The 17,316-nt window shown below is 36.3% G+C and overlaps 1 protein-coding gene across 1 annotated transcript in view; it reads right to left on the bottom strand.

Moving 5' to 3' along the window:
- The window catches only part of SCAPER (S-phase cyclin A associated protein in the ER), a 161,412-nt gene that overhangs the window by 115,978 nt on the left and 28,118 nt on the right, over nt 1-17,316 (bottom strand). Inside the window, exons 6-13 of the mRNA XM_075764713.1 lie at nt 16,213-16,313; nt 14,778-14,894; nt 11,584-11,744; nt 3,903-4,165; nt 3,204-3,446; nt 1,444-1,614; nt 886-961; nt 314-431 (exon numbers count right to left, since the gene is read on the bottom strand). Of these exons, the coding sequence (XP_075620828.1) occupies nt 314-431; nt 886-961; nt 1,444-1,614; nt 3,204-3,446; nt 3,903-4,165; nt 11,584-11,744; nt 14,778-14,894; nt 16,213-16,313 (1,250 nt within the window). The remainder of the gene's footprint in view (nt 1-313; nt 432-885; nt 962-1,443; nt 1,615-3,203; nt 3,447-3,902; nt 4,166-11,583; nt 11,745-14,777; nt 14,895-16,212; nt 16,314-17,316) is intronic.

Raw genomic sequence — 17,316 nt, 5'->3', positions numbered from 1 at the left:
AGCAAAAGCAAGCGAGACAACATTAAGTGACAGTGTTGCAAACATTTCTATGTCATCTTCAGTAAGAGAAAATGAACAGGCTACTGGAGGGCAACTACTACCCTTAAAAGTAAATATTGTTCTTCTCGTCTTCAAATCTTTATCTACTGGACAACGTAGCACAAGGCTAGTTCATTATGAAAATAAAATACTGGATTTCTGTAACACTTTCCACCCACAGACTTAAAGAAAGTAGCTTTACGAAGTTTCATACAGCCATGAGTTTGGTTGCTTGTTTTCACTGGCTACTCAAGACAGGTAACAACTCTAAAACCTTTTGCGTGACGGTGACGACAGTTTCTCATGCATGTGTATTCCATGTCCAGGTGGACGTGCAGGCTCTTCTTCCACTCTGTCTCCCCAAGAATTACTCTGGCGCCACGATTCACGAGCTACACATAAAGAAAACAAAGACTTCAATAATTTAAACACACTTTTCTGGGAGAAGCATAATTAATGAGACTTAGATCCTCTTGAAGTTCTCTCTCCAATGGGTTCTCTTGAGTCTAAGTAAGGTGCAAACACAGACTGACATATCTCTAACCCCTGTGCATTTTCAATGCTTAATAATGTTATTAGACGTGTATCCAAAAATTAAGATAAAACTGGATAACAAACTTTAAAAGTCTAACAGAGAGATGGGGGAAGAGAGCTGAAGAACAAAGACACACTGAGATAGTTTGAACACACAAGTTTGTCTAAGGAAAAGACATAAAAAACACCAACATCATAGTATTTAGATGTTAGGTGGCTCTTCCGAAACCTTAACTAGCCATGAGTAAAATGAGCGTTTTTCTAAATTTTGCTGTCATTTCAACATAAGCACAGTAATATATGAAAACTTACCTTCATAATCTGCCAGGACATCATTCCAGTCCATAGATATACCACAGAAAGATATGCTCCCATTGCCCATACTAGCCTAAAATTTAATATGATCCGGTCAGTAAAAACATAAACCTTAACGCGCAGGTGCACGCACATATTAAACAGTGGCAACTCAGCGATATTCAGCAATGTTTCCAAACTGAATTAGCCATCTCAAAGACAGATGCTGTTTCTGATAGTAGAAATGGAAACTTCTGCTTCACGTAGAGTAGCTCCTGTGTGGTAGCAATGAAAATAAGTCCCAGCTCTCCCAGTTCCACACACAAAAAGAGGCAGCAAGACAACGACTGCAACATCAGAGGCTTTTGTACCGCTCCGCAGCACTGTGCTGCTGAGTTCAGTAAGACTAAATATACCTTAGACAGTATGGTCTAATTATTACATGACACTGTTTACTTTATTTGCATGGAAAACAGGTTGCATTAACGCAAAAGTGAGCACAAATTCTGTATTTATACTCTGCTGACATCAAAACCAGCTTGAAGCTGGGTACTTTAAAATAAATTGAACACTCACAGAGAAATCGCTATCATTGTCAGTCTCAATATTAATGTCATTGTTTTCCTCTGCTTCGATCTCTCTAGTTAATTGCTCTTCTTCTGCAATAGCACTAGCAATGGCTTCTTCATTTGCCTTTTCTAGGCGATCTGCTAACTCTTCTTTCTTAGCAAGGACTTCTGCCATAGACTGTAGGAAACATGAAACCAGAAAAAAACCCCCAAAACCAAAATCAGTAGCAGGCACAAAAAAAGTGGTTTCCATATAGCTAACATGAATTATAAGATTTTTTTTTTTCAACTTTTAATTACTTGTAGTTCCTTCACTGCTATATTTTGTGAAGGTAACTGAAATATAAATGTCACTAAAACTGTTAGCAACTATTAACTCATTTAATAGCTACGCAAAACACTTACGAAATTAATTATCATTCACATCATTCCAAAATGTATTACACAAACACTGTCAATTAAAAGCAACAAAGACAATTATTCTCTAATTATTCTTTTAAATACCTAGTCTTAGGGACTAAGCAACTGAAACATACTCTGAAACATTAATGGCACACCCTGTTGTTATCTCCGGAAAAGGAATCACGTTCCAAAGTATTATTTAAAGATGAAAATGGATCTGCAGATGAACTGTGTGTGGAAACTTTACCGTGGTTAATACAAGGGAATCTCAGGCTGTACTTGTTTTTCAACATGAACGACAAGATAATTAGGCAAGAATGTAAGCCTGAATACGCTGACTGATTGTCATCTTCTCTAATGTCCAGTATCAACTGGTTCATTTCCACTCAGCTACCGAACAGTGTGCCACAAATCAGTGTTCAAAGCAATCTGATCAGGAGTAGTGAACTGCTCACAAGAGACACAGATCCCACCAAACTGTCAGCGTCCTGAATGGTTAATAATTGAGAATCTGAAACAGTGTTAGTGGATGAGATGCTAGAAATCAGCTCTAAAACCAAACAGATACCTGACTTGGAAATTACCTAGCAGGAGTCCAGTTTGTAAAAGATGTTAAAGGGAAAGCGATTTGCAGGAAAATTTCTGCAAAAAAGAATGTTAATCTAGTTTCTGAAAAAAACCAAAACATAACCTGAGAGTATAACCTGGAATTTACATAGCATTACTACAATTCTCAGAGAATTCCAGTAAAGCAGACACACCTTGAAACCTGCAGAATTCTACAGACAAGAAAGGACATTCTTTTTAGGAAGCCACATAAACACAGAATACGGACTTCACGTTTGTTCCTTAAGAATGGCACTTGACCAAATGGCTAGTTGTACTGGAAGACCCAAGAGAGCAGCTCAGCTAGGCTCAAAAGGCAGAGGTCAGCATTTGTTTCTAACAGAATTTTGATATCCCATGTGTCTCCAGTTTGAATAATTAGCAAAATCAGAGTAAGAATTTAATGAGTCTGACTTAAAATGATTGATAGTGGAAGGAAATGAAAAGTTATGGCAAACATATATGTAAAAAAGGTCATGAGAGCACAGATCTCTATTCCAAATAACACTTTTGTATCTTCCTAGTTTAAGTTCAGAAACACTGCTGGAATTAAATCCTATCATGAAAAGTATCTGTGCAACAAATTACTTTTTTCTACAGTAAGTATCTTATAGACTTTTCTACAGTTTCTACAGCAAGTATCTTATAGACTTTTCTACAGTTTCTACAGCAGGCTAACAATAAACGCTGTGCAACACAGAATGAGACAATTAAGGCTTATACTTATTATTTACTCAGAAATCTTATAAGATTTCTTACCAATCTGGCAGCACTCACATTTGAAATATCTGTGGGATCCATTTCAGTTTCAGTTTTAGCTTTTTCTGTGTCATGCCGGTCTATACTATCAGTGGTCAGTGAGGAAGCTTCATTAATCTGCGGAGTTTTTGAAGTACACTCAGTATTTGTGAAAACTGCAGGCATCTCAGAGACTGTTTGCAAGGAATCTTCTTGCAATGGCGTGCCAGTGCTCCCATTGTCTTCTGAGGCGTATGCTGTTAACTAATAAGAGACATTTGCAAAATTAACAAAACCTAACATACTGATTTTTAAAGTCACTAGAGTCAAAAGGATTTTAACAAAATACCTGGTAACCTTACAGTGAGTGATGCAAATAATTCCACGTATATTTCCGTTGCTAATACCCTTGCGAAAATTGGGTCTTTCTACCAGAAATCTTCTATGTATGGGGTGTGCCTAGTGCTGAGCTTTTGGAAAACGTGGGAAACCTGTCCACAGCATTGTAAAATTCATGGTTCATCTTATTATTTTTAACTTGCCTGTTTGTGCCAATACCTTAATGCGTTTCCATAAATGTAACTGAAATAGCCATTATTTTAAAATCCTTTTCCAATCTGATTAGCAAATAAAAGGTCTAGACAACACTACCTTTAGAAAATGCTCTAAAGAAAAAGTTGCAAGATTTAAGGTTAGAAAATGGTTCAAAATTGTACTGACCTGAGTCCTTTCTGTAAGAGGATCTTCAGACTGATGTAAAGGATCTTTCTGTACAAGCCCCGTGCTTCTGGATGCACCACTGTCAGGGAGCAAACTCCCACGCTTATTCTCTGATGGTGGTGAAATGACATTTTCTTTATCACTGTCACCTTTGGACTTTAGCGATTCTGCAGCTACAGGAGTTTTTGTTGCCAAAGCTGTGGATCGAGACCGAACAGGCCTTCCACGCTGAACTGTTTCCCAGCCCTCTGCATCCTTTCGATCTACATAAAAAATAAAACATCCCATTCTAAGAAAGGGAGACTTACAAGTAGAAGTATTATAAACAACTATTTTATTACAGTATTACACAAGTTGTATGATAAAAGTGTTCATTAAAAATCAATACCCAAAAAATCAATTAAATATTCTTTAGCAAAGCTTTTTACTTCAAGGAGCGCTATCAGTTTCAAAAAACACTGAACAACTGTATTCATGGGACCAGTTCTCTTACTTCAAGAAGCTAAGCTAATCCTACACAAAACCACGTGAAAAACGGCTACATGTACTTAAGCTTTTCAGGCCTATGTTGCTGTTTCACGAGATGGTAAAGCACAACAAAGCAATCACACTCTTGTTGTTCTTTGTAGTAACAGTAACCTTAGAGGTCTTTTGTGAAAGTGCAAATCTCTGCAAGTACAGATATAATTGCACTTCTGAGCCTGGCAAGCGTTGTCCAGAATGTGGTTTATTATTCCTCCAGAATAGTTTTCTTTACTTTTTCCATTTGTTCTATCCTGATAATAAAAATACACTAATCAGTGTCAGCTTTTGGAAAACGTCTTTTCCTGGATTCCAGGAAATAGCAAAATATTGCTACAGTGGGACTGCAAATTGACAGAGAAAATAGAAGAGTAGTTTTCTTCAATTTACTTTGATGAGTAAATAGCTGTTAAATACAACTTGCCAATCAACATTTCTGATATCTAATCTAGGTACATACCTGAAAAGCCTTCAAAGTTACATTTGTCTGCCTAAAGTATCGGGTCTTAAGTGTGATCAGATTTCTAGACTATCAAGGTGAACCTCCTCCTCCATATATAGCATTTTTGTGGCCAGCAACTAATACCAGCACACCGTTTCCCATACATCTTGAAATGACTGTGATTCTTTTGAGACCTGATGGTACAACTCACAAGCGGGAAAGATAAACTCATGTGCATCTATTTGCCAAACAAAAGTTCTTGCAAAAAACTCAAGAACTAACTATGCACAATATTTTCCAAGATACTTTTGACATAAACTATTTCTAGGATCATTCACATAAAAGGAAGAGAAGGGTGTGGGAGGTTATTTATTACCTGGAGGAGTACAAAATCAAAAAAGGAACACTAAATTGCCTGCTTTACAGAGGGGAAAAAAATCTAGAATAGAACTCATATAAAAAATTTAATTCTCTGGGTATTTCTAAAGCTTTTACTAACAAAGATGGTCCTGTAGCTCAGACATGAAGATCAGAGCTCAAACATTAAAGTTTAACATAAATATGAATAGGATTAAATATGAGTCTACTTGGTTGTCAAAAAATGTAATCTGAAACACCCAAGGGTGGTGAGAAAACGGAATGATTTGTATATTATGATGAATTGCACATTACCAACTTAAAGACTGGCTTAAAACTTGCATTTCCAGAGATTTGATTTTTAAAAGCAAAATACAAAGTAGTTTTAAAAATATACGATAAAAGCGTTATGCTCTCTAAAAATACCACGTGCTTTCACTAGGAACACGTGATGGTTAGGTTACAAGAAATGAACCATCTTTATGGACTGCCAGTAACTATATGCAGGTCAACACACCCATAGGGAGATGAGAGAACAAAATATTTTTTTCTTCCTTTCAGAACATGTACTTTATGGACTGCCAGTATCTATATGCAGGTCAACACACCCATAGGGAGATGAGAGAACAAAATATTTTTTTCTTCCTTTCAGAACATGTACTTTTTAAAAAGCAATTTACAGTACATATAAAGGACCTGTCTTAACATTAATTTTCATGGTCAAAAATCCTTGAGTCTTTTTAAATTTCCCTCCCAGGCATGTGTTTCTGGCAACTCTAACACATGTACAGAAATTCCGGTACCAACACTTTCAGCAGAAGTGCTATACTACAAAGCACTGCAGTGGCAGTTGTAGGACTGCCAATAAAAATGAAGATTATTTTACGTAAAAGATAAACCTGTTGTATCTACTGGACTAAACTACCTTTAGGTGGTCTTGAACTGATGTTCAACGTCAGCAGTAACCACTAAACTGGAAACTAATGGCACTTTCATACCTTGTTATATACCTTGGCATCTAGCATTTTACAAATATTAAGTGCTTGTTTAACTACTGGATTTTTTTAACATCTCAGGTTGAAACGCAGCAGCTGAGACCAACGGCTGATGTAAGTCATGAGTTACCAGTGAAGTTAACAGGACCGTACCGAAATTTATCTTAGCTGAGCAGCTCGTACAATAGCTCTTTTTACATAACTATGTAATTGTTCACTAACCTTAACTATACTGATAATATGACAGATAGAAAAAGATAATTCAATTTGATATTTTACTGTTTTACTCTAGAAAATTCACTGTATATTTTAAGGTAAACAAAATTCCAAAACTTCATGTGAATGAATGACTATAGCTGATCTGTTCAGATTACCGACAGTAACCAGAGACAGCATACCTCTGCAAAAAGCCTTTCTATGTTCATTCCCCCATGTGCACTTGCACATGCTTCAGTATGCACCACTGATTAGAGAGGGGAATGGCAGTCAGAAAGATAAGGATTATATTTTTTTGCTTTACCACAGACTTTCCATTTGACCCCTGTAAGTGACTTTGGCTTTATTTTCATTTCTTCATCTTTCTATGGAAAAAATATTATTACCTACAGGACCAAGTGATCGAAACATGTTATTACCCTCTCAGAGACAACCATATCTCCGACAATACTCCAGGGAATGGGGTTTTAATTGCACAAGAATCACAAACAGATTGACTGCAGAAAGCTCCAGGCACAAAGCCTCTGTAGAATAGGGCCCTGCGTGACATGGGACAACAAGGACTGGTTAGACCCCTTGTGTATCACAGCTGCTCCTACCCCAGTGACTTCTGTAACTGGTAGGACCACAAAGATTTTGCTGTGTATAGCTTATGATAAAATTTGGCCAAGAAATTTCCCTGCCAAGTATTATACAGACAACGAAGAGACTGTTCAGAAGACTGCTGAAATCCACCAAAAACCCTCCACTGTTTTACTGCAGCAGACTTTTGGATTGTGACTCCTTTTGCTTCTCATTTGTGAAACAAAATTGTTGCAAGAGTTCACTTCTACTTGTTCCAAAAATTGAAGTCAGCTCTTACATACGGCATCTTTTCTACATTAAAAAAGATCAGGAGATGCCCTTTAGTAGTATCTACTACATAAAGACAGTTTTACTAACATCTAGATAATAACTTAATCTTCTATATATATTTATCAATAATAATGGTACTAATATCTTCTAATATCTTTTACTAGTGTCTACTGAAGTTTACTACAGTCTACTGAAGTTACTTCTACAAAAAAATGTTAAAAATTCTTGCCTGCCTTGCCTAATTGATTCCTTGTTTCATGACAGATTTCTCTAAAATGATGGAATTAATCAGAATTATTCAGAGCATGGCAAAGCCATAATCACACTTACTACAATAAGAACAAATCTTTTAGTAAAAGCCATACATACTCAATTTTTAATTTGTATTTGTTCACTGTCAGAGTCATGATTATTATTCAATTATTTTATCAGACTGCTGAAATATTTGGAATCAGTTTAGCAGTTTTATGCCATCTGACAACGAGCTGTGCAAAAGGATTTACTTTTTCATTTTAATTCACTTATCAGTTTAGTATTCAGTCATTTCCAAGCATGTTTTTAACAAAAAGTTTGCAAAGCTAATACATTTATTGACATGAGATCACATAATCTGAAGCAAAGTTAATACTCAATAGGGTGTCTCCCTTCCTCCCTTCCCTTCACTTTTTGCCCTGTAAGTCTGGAATTCTTTTCATACAGCCCAGTAGCCATCTCCACATGCCCAGTATCACATGCTGGATTTGATTACTCCCTGAGTTTTGCTAATGAATAATTCATTTGACTACCTTGCTCATTCTCTAGTTTCATTTGAACTTCCCTGTCCCTGCTTGCTCTTGTATTACGTGGAAGCGACACGCCATCTGTTTTCCTGAGGCCCTCACAGCCACCAGGGCCTTACTCTTTCGCAGTTAGTCCATCTGGAAGAACCAGCCAAGCAGCCTTACTGGCAACAGCAACAAAATAAATCTAGGCAAGTATATGCAAAACTTAGGAGTTCTACCTCAGGAGACACGTGTCCCGTCTTCAAATTTACCTGCAAGTAATATACTACCAAAGCCTGTCTGACCTTCCCCACTCAGTACTAAACTTCAGCCCCAATTTTTTTTTTAAATCTGAAGTAGTATTACTATATCTGAGAGGCACTCTGGAAAGCCATGATTACTCGACAATCCGGAAGCAAATCTAGAAACATGAACTCAGTCGAAACCCAGTTACAGGACGGAAGACATGAAAACCAGAAAAATAAAATAAAATAAAATAAAAGTTAAAATTAAATTAAAAAGAAAGAGAAAATGTAGTGGTGCAAGAAGTGGTAAACTTACAAACTATAACAAGAGATGGTGAGTTAACGGGCAAGACATTAGAGATGTTAATGGTCAGACTACTTTTAATGGTCACTTAAATATACGAGAATGGAAAGAAAAAAAGCTAAAAAAAGAGACTGAATGTAAAATTTTCAACAGAAATTGTGCTTAAGAATTTAACAACCCAGTCAGGAACAAACTGTCCTTTGCTGTCTGTGATGACATTCCTGCAATTTGTTCTTAATACACAGAAGTTACACTGCATTCCACTAAGATCAGGTGCCAGCACGTCTGAACCCAAACCAGGACAGTTACTTCAGAGAACTGTACGTCCCGCAAAGTCTGAAGCCTTAGCTACATTACAAATAACACCTATTCACAACTATGGACATGAGCAATTAATACAGGAAAGTTAATAACAATAATTAATGTGACTAGATTTCAAGTGTGGCAACAGAAAAAATCATTCGCTATTTCTGAGTTTACATGTTCTTGACTGCCCTTTCCCCTAAGTTATGTACAACCAATAAACAATTACTCTAATTGTAAGCACCAATTTCCTGTCTTAATACACACTCTAAAGTTGTATTACCTATTTCACCTCTTACCACCAGCGCCTGGGAATCAATTTTATGCTAGGCTGTTGTCTCTGTGTACTACTGTTACCAAGCCAATCTTCTCTTGCCATAAACTGGTTTCATATTGTAGAAAATACTCAAGCATGAAAGACAATTTTTAAAAAAAAATTCATGAAAATATTGAAGTAATAGTGAGTTTAATGAGGGAAATGAAGTAAGATGATTTAACCTGATCTAATTATGCATCCAGAAAAAAATAATTTAAAGAAATATCAGGCAGGAAAAATAATGCGTTTCTCTCTCCCTAAGGACTGACTTAGTTAAATTTGGAAATTCCATCAACCATGAAACAGATACAATATTATACCACTCATCCACTTCACAAAAAACATTGTCAGGCTTAATGATAATGCTGTTGAAAACGACTGGAGAAAAAAGCGTTTTAGGGAAATCGCACCACTGTAAGGCCCAGCTGGGCTTCAGGGCGGGCCAGAGAGCATCACAGGGTGGCAGGAGGAATCCTCCCTCCCACAAGGACTGCATGTACCAACAGCTGTGAGTGCATTAGCTGGTGGACAGGCAGAGCAGATGATACACAAGCCTCGTATCTGCTTCAATAATGCATGCCAAGAGCCTTTCTGACTCCCTTTGCGTAAACTTCACTGACAGGAGCACAAGAGAATCCGTGAGGTTAATTTGATTTTACCAAAGTGATTCTAGCCTCCATACAAAGGATGCTCCTAAACATGCTCCTAAAGAGAATCTGATTTGTTAGAAACATTACAATTCAGCCACGAGAAAATCATTGAAATTCTCCTATGCTGAATGTCAGAGAGAAGCGATTCTTAAGAATAAACAAAGCCTCTAGAAGGAATGACTTATTTCTTAAAATCAAGTGTTTCAATTCTGAATTGTATAGTACATTTGATTTTGAAAATTACTGAACACTCCTAGGTCAGTACTACAGGACCTAAGTGTTTTCGCTCTTTTTGGAGCTCATCAGCTGCAGGTAACAGCTGATAAAATACAGCACAATGCTGACTCTTCAGCCATTTAAACGCCTAAAACTAACGTAAGGATAAGGTCTTTTGTTTCCCTTTTAGCCTCTTAAAAGTGTTATCCATATGGAAGCGCAGATCAGTTTTATTCCCTCTGTAGCTAATAAAATTCTCCATATGCACGAGAATCCCTAACAAAGGTATTTTAACAACAGCTTGGAGTCTGTCACTTTAATATGAGTGATAATTAACAGAAAAGGGTTTGTTATGAATAGCTTCAACTCCTGGCAAAAATTCAAAGGTGACTTACACCTTCAGTTACGGTGCTGAAAACTCAGCCACACTGCTACCGTTCTCTAACCAGCTCATTGCAACTACATGCAGCAAGATACTCCCTCATGCAAACAGCATCAATTAATTCCCATTCAATCAACCACTTTTAGAGGATGCTTTTGATGGTTCTTTTCTAAGCAGAAGAATCCGCACACTACTGAGCTTACTTATGTTAAATTGAAAGACACTTGGACAAGTTATTTTAGTTCCACAATATACCACAAGTCTCCAAACCGCTATACATGACTTCTACTACTACTATAGGTTGAACATGCAACTATGTTACATTGATATTCTATTACAGTAATTTTTCTTTTAAAAAAACAGATTATGAACATTTCTTTTTAATTTGTTTTTAGAATATCCATTTCCACATCCTGCCTGCTGATTTTGCAGAAAGTCATCTGGGACCACACATGAAAAAAATATATGGAAAAAATGCATCTCTGAAGACAATCTCAGAGTTCCAGTGTGTGCAAAAAACCTAACTTTATAAACCAAAAGGTAAAGTTTTTTTATGTCCACAACTAAACAAATCTTTTCTAGAACGGAAGACCCCAGCATCAAGCATTCACCAAGGAGAATCTTCAGAGAAACAATTCATAACTGAATACGGTCATTCTTGTGTTCAGTGAAAAAACATCAATTGTTACTTCAGCACAGTTCTGGTAACATCATCTCCCCGGGCACGTAAAACTATCTTGAGCTCTTTTACAGATTCCTGGACATCTATTACTCTTTATATTGTTAAACCATTCTAAATTGCAGTTAGTTAGATTAGCAGTTTGTGACCAAAGAACTTTTGTTTCTTGGGGTGTTACATACATTTTAACAGATCAAATTCCAGTTAGTGGGAATACAGTGAACTGTTACCTACACATGAAATCACAACTTTGTCCCAAACTTAACTACTATAATGATAATGTATGGCTACATTAATCTTTTATTGTGATACTTACTTTAAATATTCTATTTTGCAAAATTATACTTAATTTTGGTTTGACAATAGGTCATCACACTCTGAACTAATTTTATACCATACAGTTAGTGAAAATAACTTAAGCAGCTTAAAAAGACTTGCCATTTTTCCGTGATGACTTCTGTACTGGAGGTGGCAGACAGGTTTGTGAAGTTGCTATCTCAGGACTGGCAGCTTTACTTCCATGATTAGCTTTCACCTTATCCGCCCAACTTACACCAGAAGGAGCCAGGCGTGTTGCAGAAATTGTCACTGCAGGGTTCCTAAATGAAAGTCACAGCTCTTTTGAGTGTCTAATCAAATCACAGAATGGTTCGTTAAAAAACTTTATCAGGACACTCTCCGATTCAGACTGAGAGCTAGTTCAAAAATTTTAAAAATGTCTAGTGGCTGACAAAATATGCAGCACTGTAGCGATAGACAAACAATTCCCATAAGAAACATTCCCTGATACTGAATTTTCAAATCATAGAAACGAACACATGATGAGCATTTAGAGCCAAATCTAACAGCTCTTCTAGTGCATCTTCCTGGGTCCTGCCCAAGCGCATCAATGAACTGTACAGAACGGGCTGCAACCATTACTAACACGAGGAGTCTACCGAAGTGTATGTGCAAAAAGTTCAAAAAAGTGCAGGTTTCATTGTAAATGTAGATCACACAAATCCATAAGGTACTCTGTTCCGAGCTTGAGTAAATAAAAGAATAGATGTATTTTCTATTATCTGTTTAGCAAAAATAAATTGTAATTCCAGAAGGGCATTCTATTAACTCTCAGAAATATCCAAATGACTGCTTAAACTTTGCATTTCTGGACGGACAGAACTGTAGTGGGTTTTAAATTTTATTTTGTTTTGCCTTTTGTAAAAAGTTGCCATTTCTGCACAAGGTTTAGAGAAAAAAAAATGTATTTTTTTTAAGTGAAGGCAAGCAAAATTTTTTAAATTGGAAAATGGTAGCATTCATTCCAGAAGCACATGTTCAAAAAGTGTCCAATTCTCTTCTGTAAGAAGAGTCATTTTATCTGTAATCATACAACTGATTTCTCTTCCAAGCTTTACAACACTGATTAAAACAGTCCAAGAAATCCAGCTGCCTCATTGCTAAAACAAACTAAGGATAAAGAAATGGAGATATTGCAAGTTTCGAACAAGTATGTAGAAAACTCCCATATAACTAGACTGTTTGCTTATTTTAAGCCTGGTGAGATGTCAATTTGTCATTATTTCCTATTTTTATCAAGTCAGTCATCGAAAAAACCTATCAGGAATAATTTCATAAATGATAAAAACCCAGCCAATTGGTGGGTTTGTTTTTAATAATCCTCACTGATCCTACAGGGATGCAAAACCATTTCACATGAGGAAAGCAGGAAAAGAGGCCAAGCCCCATACTCTGTCTCTGACAGTTCCATACACCTGAGCAAATGGACTATCAGAACTGTGCAGTACAGAAGGATTTTTCCTTTGGGATACTCTCCAGGTAGCAGCAATTTACCCTGAAAAGTTGTTGTAATTTATTGAACACATCTTTGTGTCTAATAACCAAAGACGGACTTTAATTTTGCGATATTAATTTCTGAAGTAATTCATGCTTTTGGCATCCAAAGCATCACATAATAACAAATTCTACATACTAAGTCTTGAAAAATACGTCTGTCATTTTAAGCTTGGTGTCTGAGCATTTCAATTAGTGCTCCAAATTCCTTTGCATAAAAAAAAAAATGAACAAAATTTTCCAACTCATCTTCTCTGTAAGTGAATTTATTTATCATATCCATCTTGTGACCTCTTCTCCAAATTCTTTTCTTTTTGCATCAATACTGTTGGATACTTCTGATTGTTCCCGTTTCCAGTTTCTGTACTTTCCCTAATTTGTCTACATTGGTTTTGGGCAGAGATGAAGATGACCAAAGGTACGAGTCATTCACTATGAATTTCTACAGTGGTACAACACCACCTTCTCTTCTGTCCTCTATTCCTTTCCTAGTAATTCCTAGCATTCTGCCAGAAATTTCCATAGCACCAAGAATCTCTAGACCCTTGTTTTCTATCCTATTTTCTCACACACAAAATATTGCAGTTGTCTGGTGTTGCCTTGCTTTGAGACACAAAAGCAGACTAAGACAGAAGAAAAATATTGCAAGTCTGAAGGACAGAAAACTCATCTTGGTATTAGCTGCTTTAACAGTCACAGTTGCTAATCATCTCCCTGTGATGGTGAATAAAACAGCTCCAGCAACAATAGCAACGTGTAATGACATTAAAAAAAGAGGCTTAGCTGATGAACATCGTTCTGCTGAGCTGCTGGTTGTGTTCTAATAAAAATAGAAGAGCGTTGGTTTCCACCAGATTCAATTTTTTCATTTGTCTACTTGTGCCTATTTTCTCCCCATCAACATGCATTTAAGCAGACACCTCTCAAGTGTTGTCAGGTAGGTATCAACACATACATCTACACAGAGACTAGCACCATTGGAGCAATTTTTCCACCAAATACACTTTGTAGTATTTTTGTAAAAATATCTGATATTCAAAATTTAAGAGCTCAATACTCAGAGGTACTGACCAAATATTCTAATATTGTATCTCTGCTGAGGACATTGTAACCACTTACAAAACAGGATGGTATTTGCTCTAGATCCCAACAAACCTGAATGAACTAAAAAACACACCCTGAGAAAGCTTTAAATTGGCCACATATGTGCTGTCCAGAACTGAAACAGCACCAGACAGTGGTGCTCTAAACTGGTGTTTATGCACATTTTTGTTGAACTGCTTTCAAACAGCCATTTTCATTTTAACAAATAAAAAATGCTTTATTGTAGCATATAATATGCCCTATATTTAAAGCAGGATCAGTTTTGCTATTCATCAGAATCATAATAATCACACTTCACATTCACTCTTTTTGACCTGTATTTACTTTTGCACGGTCAGCTGGCCATTCACATTGCACACTCTGGCAATTTTAAAATGCCAATTACAAACATTTTGACCTTTATTTTGTACTGGGAAGAGAGTATTAAACACATAGCATGAAATACACTAATTGTATTTTATCTTCAGGTCTTTGGTAATTAAATATATAACAGAGTAAGTAAAAAATAATGTCCTTGATAGGATTTTCTTTTACAGACCATGTACTTTTCTTTCATGAACATGAATAATTGCATATATGACTTAATAAACAGCAAAACAATATATTGATTACTATAGAAAAATAGTTTATTCATGAACTCTGTTTCAAATGAATCCTTATTTTAGCTTTAATAAACTTATGATCTGGTTTCATACCCAAAATTTAAACTTCTTCGAGCATTTGATGTCACAGTAATTCTATCTGTTGATGGACTTGGAATCACATGGCGTCCTGGAGACATCTTCTTTACTTCCCAGGCTAATGAAGTAGGTCTGCAAATTCAGGAAAGAAAACTTTAAAAATAAAATTCGCAATAACTACTCCTCTATTGCCTTAAAGGAAATACAGCACCGACAAACGCTATAAAGTAGTAATTAATACTGCCGAATTTAATCGTACATCTTAGCAATTGTTTCTACACCAACTCCAAACCGTATTAGCCAGACTCGTACCAAAAATAGTGCATACGCTCAAGACTACAATGCTTATTTTAAATGTCAGCGTGGGACCAAATATCAAACCAACCAGTTAAAAGATCAGGGGTAGGACTGGAAATATCCTCTAGTTGTAGTGACAGTAACAATGCACATAAAAAGGCCATAACCGTTTAAGGTACCCTAGGTTTTCCTATCCTGTGTAACAGAGCATTCAATACAGTTTAAGTGCCGCTTTGGTTAATACAGGTATCAAATATCTTCAGTACATTAAAAAAATGAACTTTAGAACTAACCAAATACAACTTTGTCAGCAGTAACGTGTACTGATAAATGTGTACTTGCAAAGATAATTGAACAGGTTGATTTAAGTTAACTGCCACTAACATAAAATGTTCTCATCCAAACAGACATAGTTTGAGGCGGAAGCCAGGGTAGCAGTTTCATTACGTATGTCATCGAAGCTGATGCTGTTTTCTTTTTTATTTTTAAATCTTGATCCTGAAGTTATCTGATTACATGAAAATTACAACTGGCAATTAAAAACAAAATCAAACTAGTAAACCCTACTGCTGATGAAGACAGATGCAGAAAAGCACTTACATAAATTATTTTTTAACTGGTTCCAGTACTACTGGCGGGATTGACAACCTATAATCAACTAATAAAACCACTTAGTCACGTTTGGTCTACTTTTTTTGTCACTACCTAGGCAGATGAGTGAACTCGCTACCTAACAAAAGAAAATGGAAGAACTTGAGCATATCACTCCACACATACTGCAGGTCACCCATCTTCTAAAGGCATAAATTATACCAGCAAAACCTTACTTCTCATTTACTTCTCAAAGCTTAGACACCACGGCACAAATTCAGCACTAGGGACAAATTAGAATGATGTAATCAGTTTTACCTTTCTGATACTATACTTCCAAACCCTTTACCATTTCCTGCAGAGCTGTTCACTGGTAACATTGCCAGGGACAATAAAATCTCCCCTATGTCCTCACACCAATTCTGTCCAAAAGGAAAACTTCCTACTTGATGTCCCAGAGCAGATATTCAAATTGGTTCTATTTGCTCAATCTCTGCTACAAAATTAAGTTTACTATGAGACAGTATTTTGATGTGGACTAAAAAAATAGAAATCTAATTACCTGCTTTGAGCATCAGCTTTTTCTAGCTTCTCCTGTAGCTGTATCCAGTCAATCAATGCTTTGAAGTCCCTTACATAGTTATCAAGCATCATCAGGACTTCCTGAAAAGCAACCATTACATCAACCTTTGTATTTAAAATACAATCCCCTCACCCCAATAAAGGAAATGAAAAGAAAGTAGAGAATTGACTAGTCTGTAGTGCACTCATGAAAAAACAAAAGGAACAAAAACCCTGAAAACAAAAATGCCCAGACAGATTTTTATGTGAACAAACATTAAAACATTTATCCTGTCAAAAAACATGCACATTTTCCAAGATCTCCGCGAGCACCAACGTCCAAGGACAAAATAGCAAAATTTGGCAAGAAAATAATTCCTAACATACATAAGTATCACTGTTTCAGGATTTTTTGTCAGAGTTATCTCTTAAAATATGCTGGATGTACTTCATAAATAAGCAAAGCTGTCTGTAAAACCTGATAGACGGTGTGAGAGACTAAAAATGTCACGATTAATCTGTTTGTGAAGTAAAAATACAAAAGTTACACAACGGCAACTGCGTCAGAGGGAATTCCTTCTGGAGAATCCTGGCATCCCTGCATTAGAAAAAAAACATTAGTTTGTTTTTTTTTTCTGGAGAATCCTGGCATCCCTGCATTAGTTCTTACGCCTCTGAAGTTCAGCAAACTGTACCCTGATCCTATGGAATTTCAAGCGTGCAGAACTTTGAAAGGATGTCTGCTTGTACACGTCCAGATTAATAACAGACATTCTATTGTCACGTGGGATTATCAGCACTATTGTACTAATAAAGTAGTTTTTAATCAAAAAAAATGTCATGGTGGTATTTTGAGAGGCAAAAAAATAAAAGACTGCAGCATTACACTTGTTTTATAAAATCATCGTGTCTGACGTAAACTTACTGAGAAATAAACAAGTTAAGCTGCAAGATGCAAAGTTTACATTCTCTTCCCTGATTAGCACATTTTAACAAATGAAAAAAAAAAAGTCACTAATTGCACATTCTTGTCTGTGGAGTAATTACATGTCCAGACCTTACAACTCCAATACCCAGATTATACTTCTTGACCATTACAAACCAA

Source organism: Balearica regulorum, chromosome 12, assembly GCF_011004875.1.
Source record: "Balearica regulorum gibbericeps isolate bBalReg1 chromosome 12, bBalReg1.pri, whole genome shotgun sequence".
NCBI classification, from domain to species: Eukaryota; Metazoa; Chordata; class Aves; order Gruiformes; family Gruidae; genus Balearica; species Balearica regulorum.
This window is presented reverse-complemented; position numbering and strand designations above follow the sequence as displayed.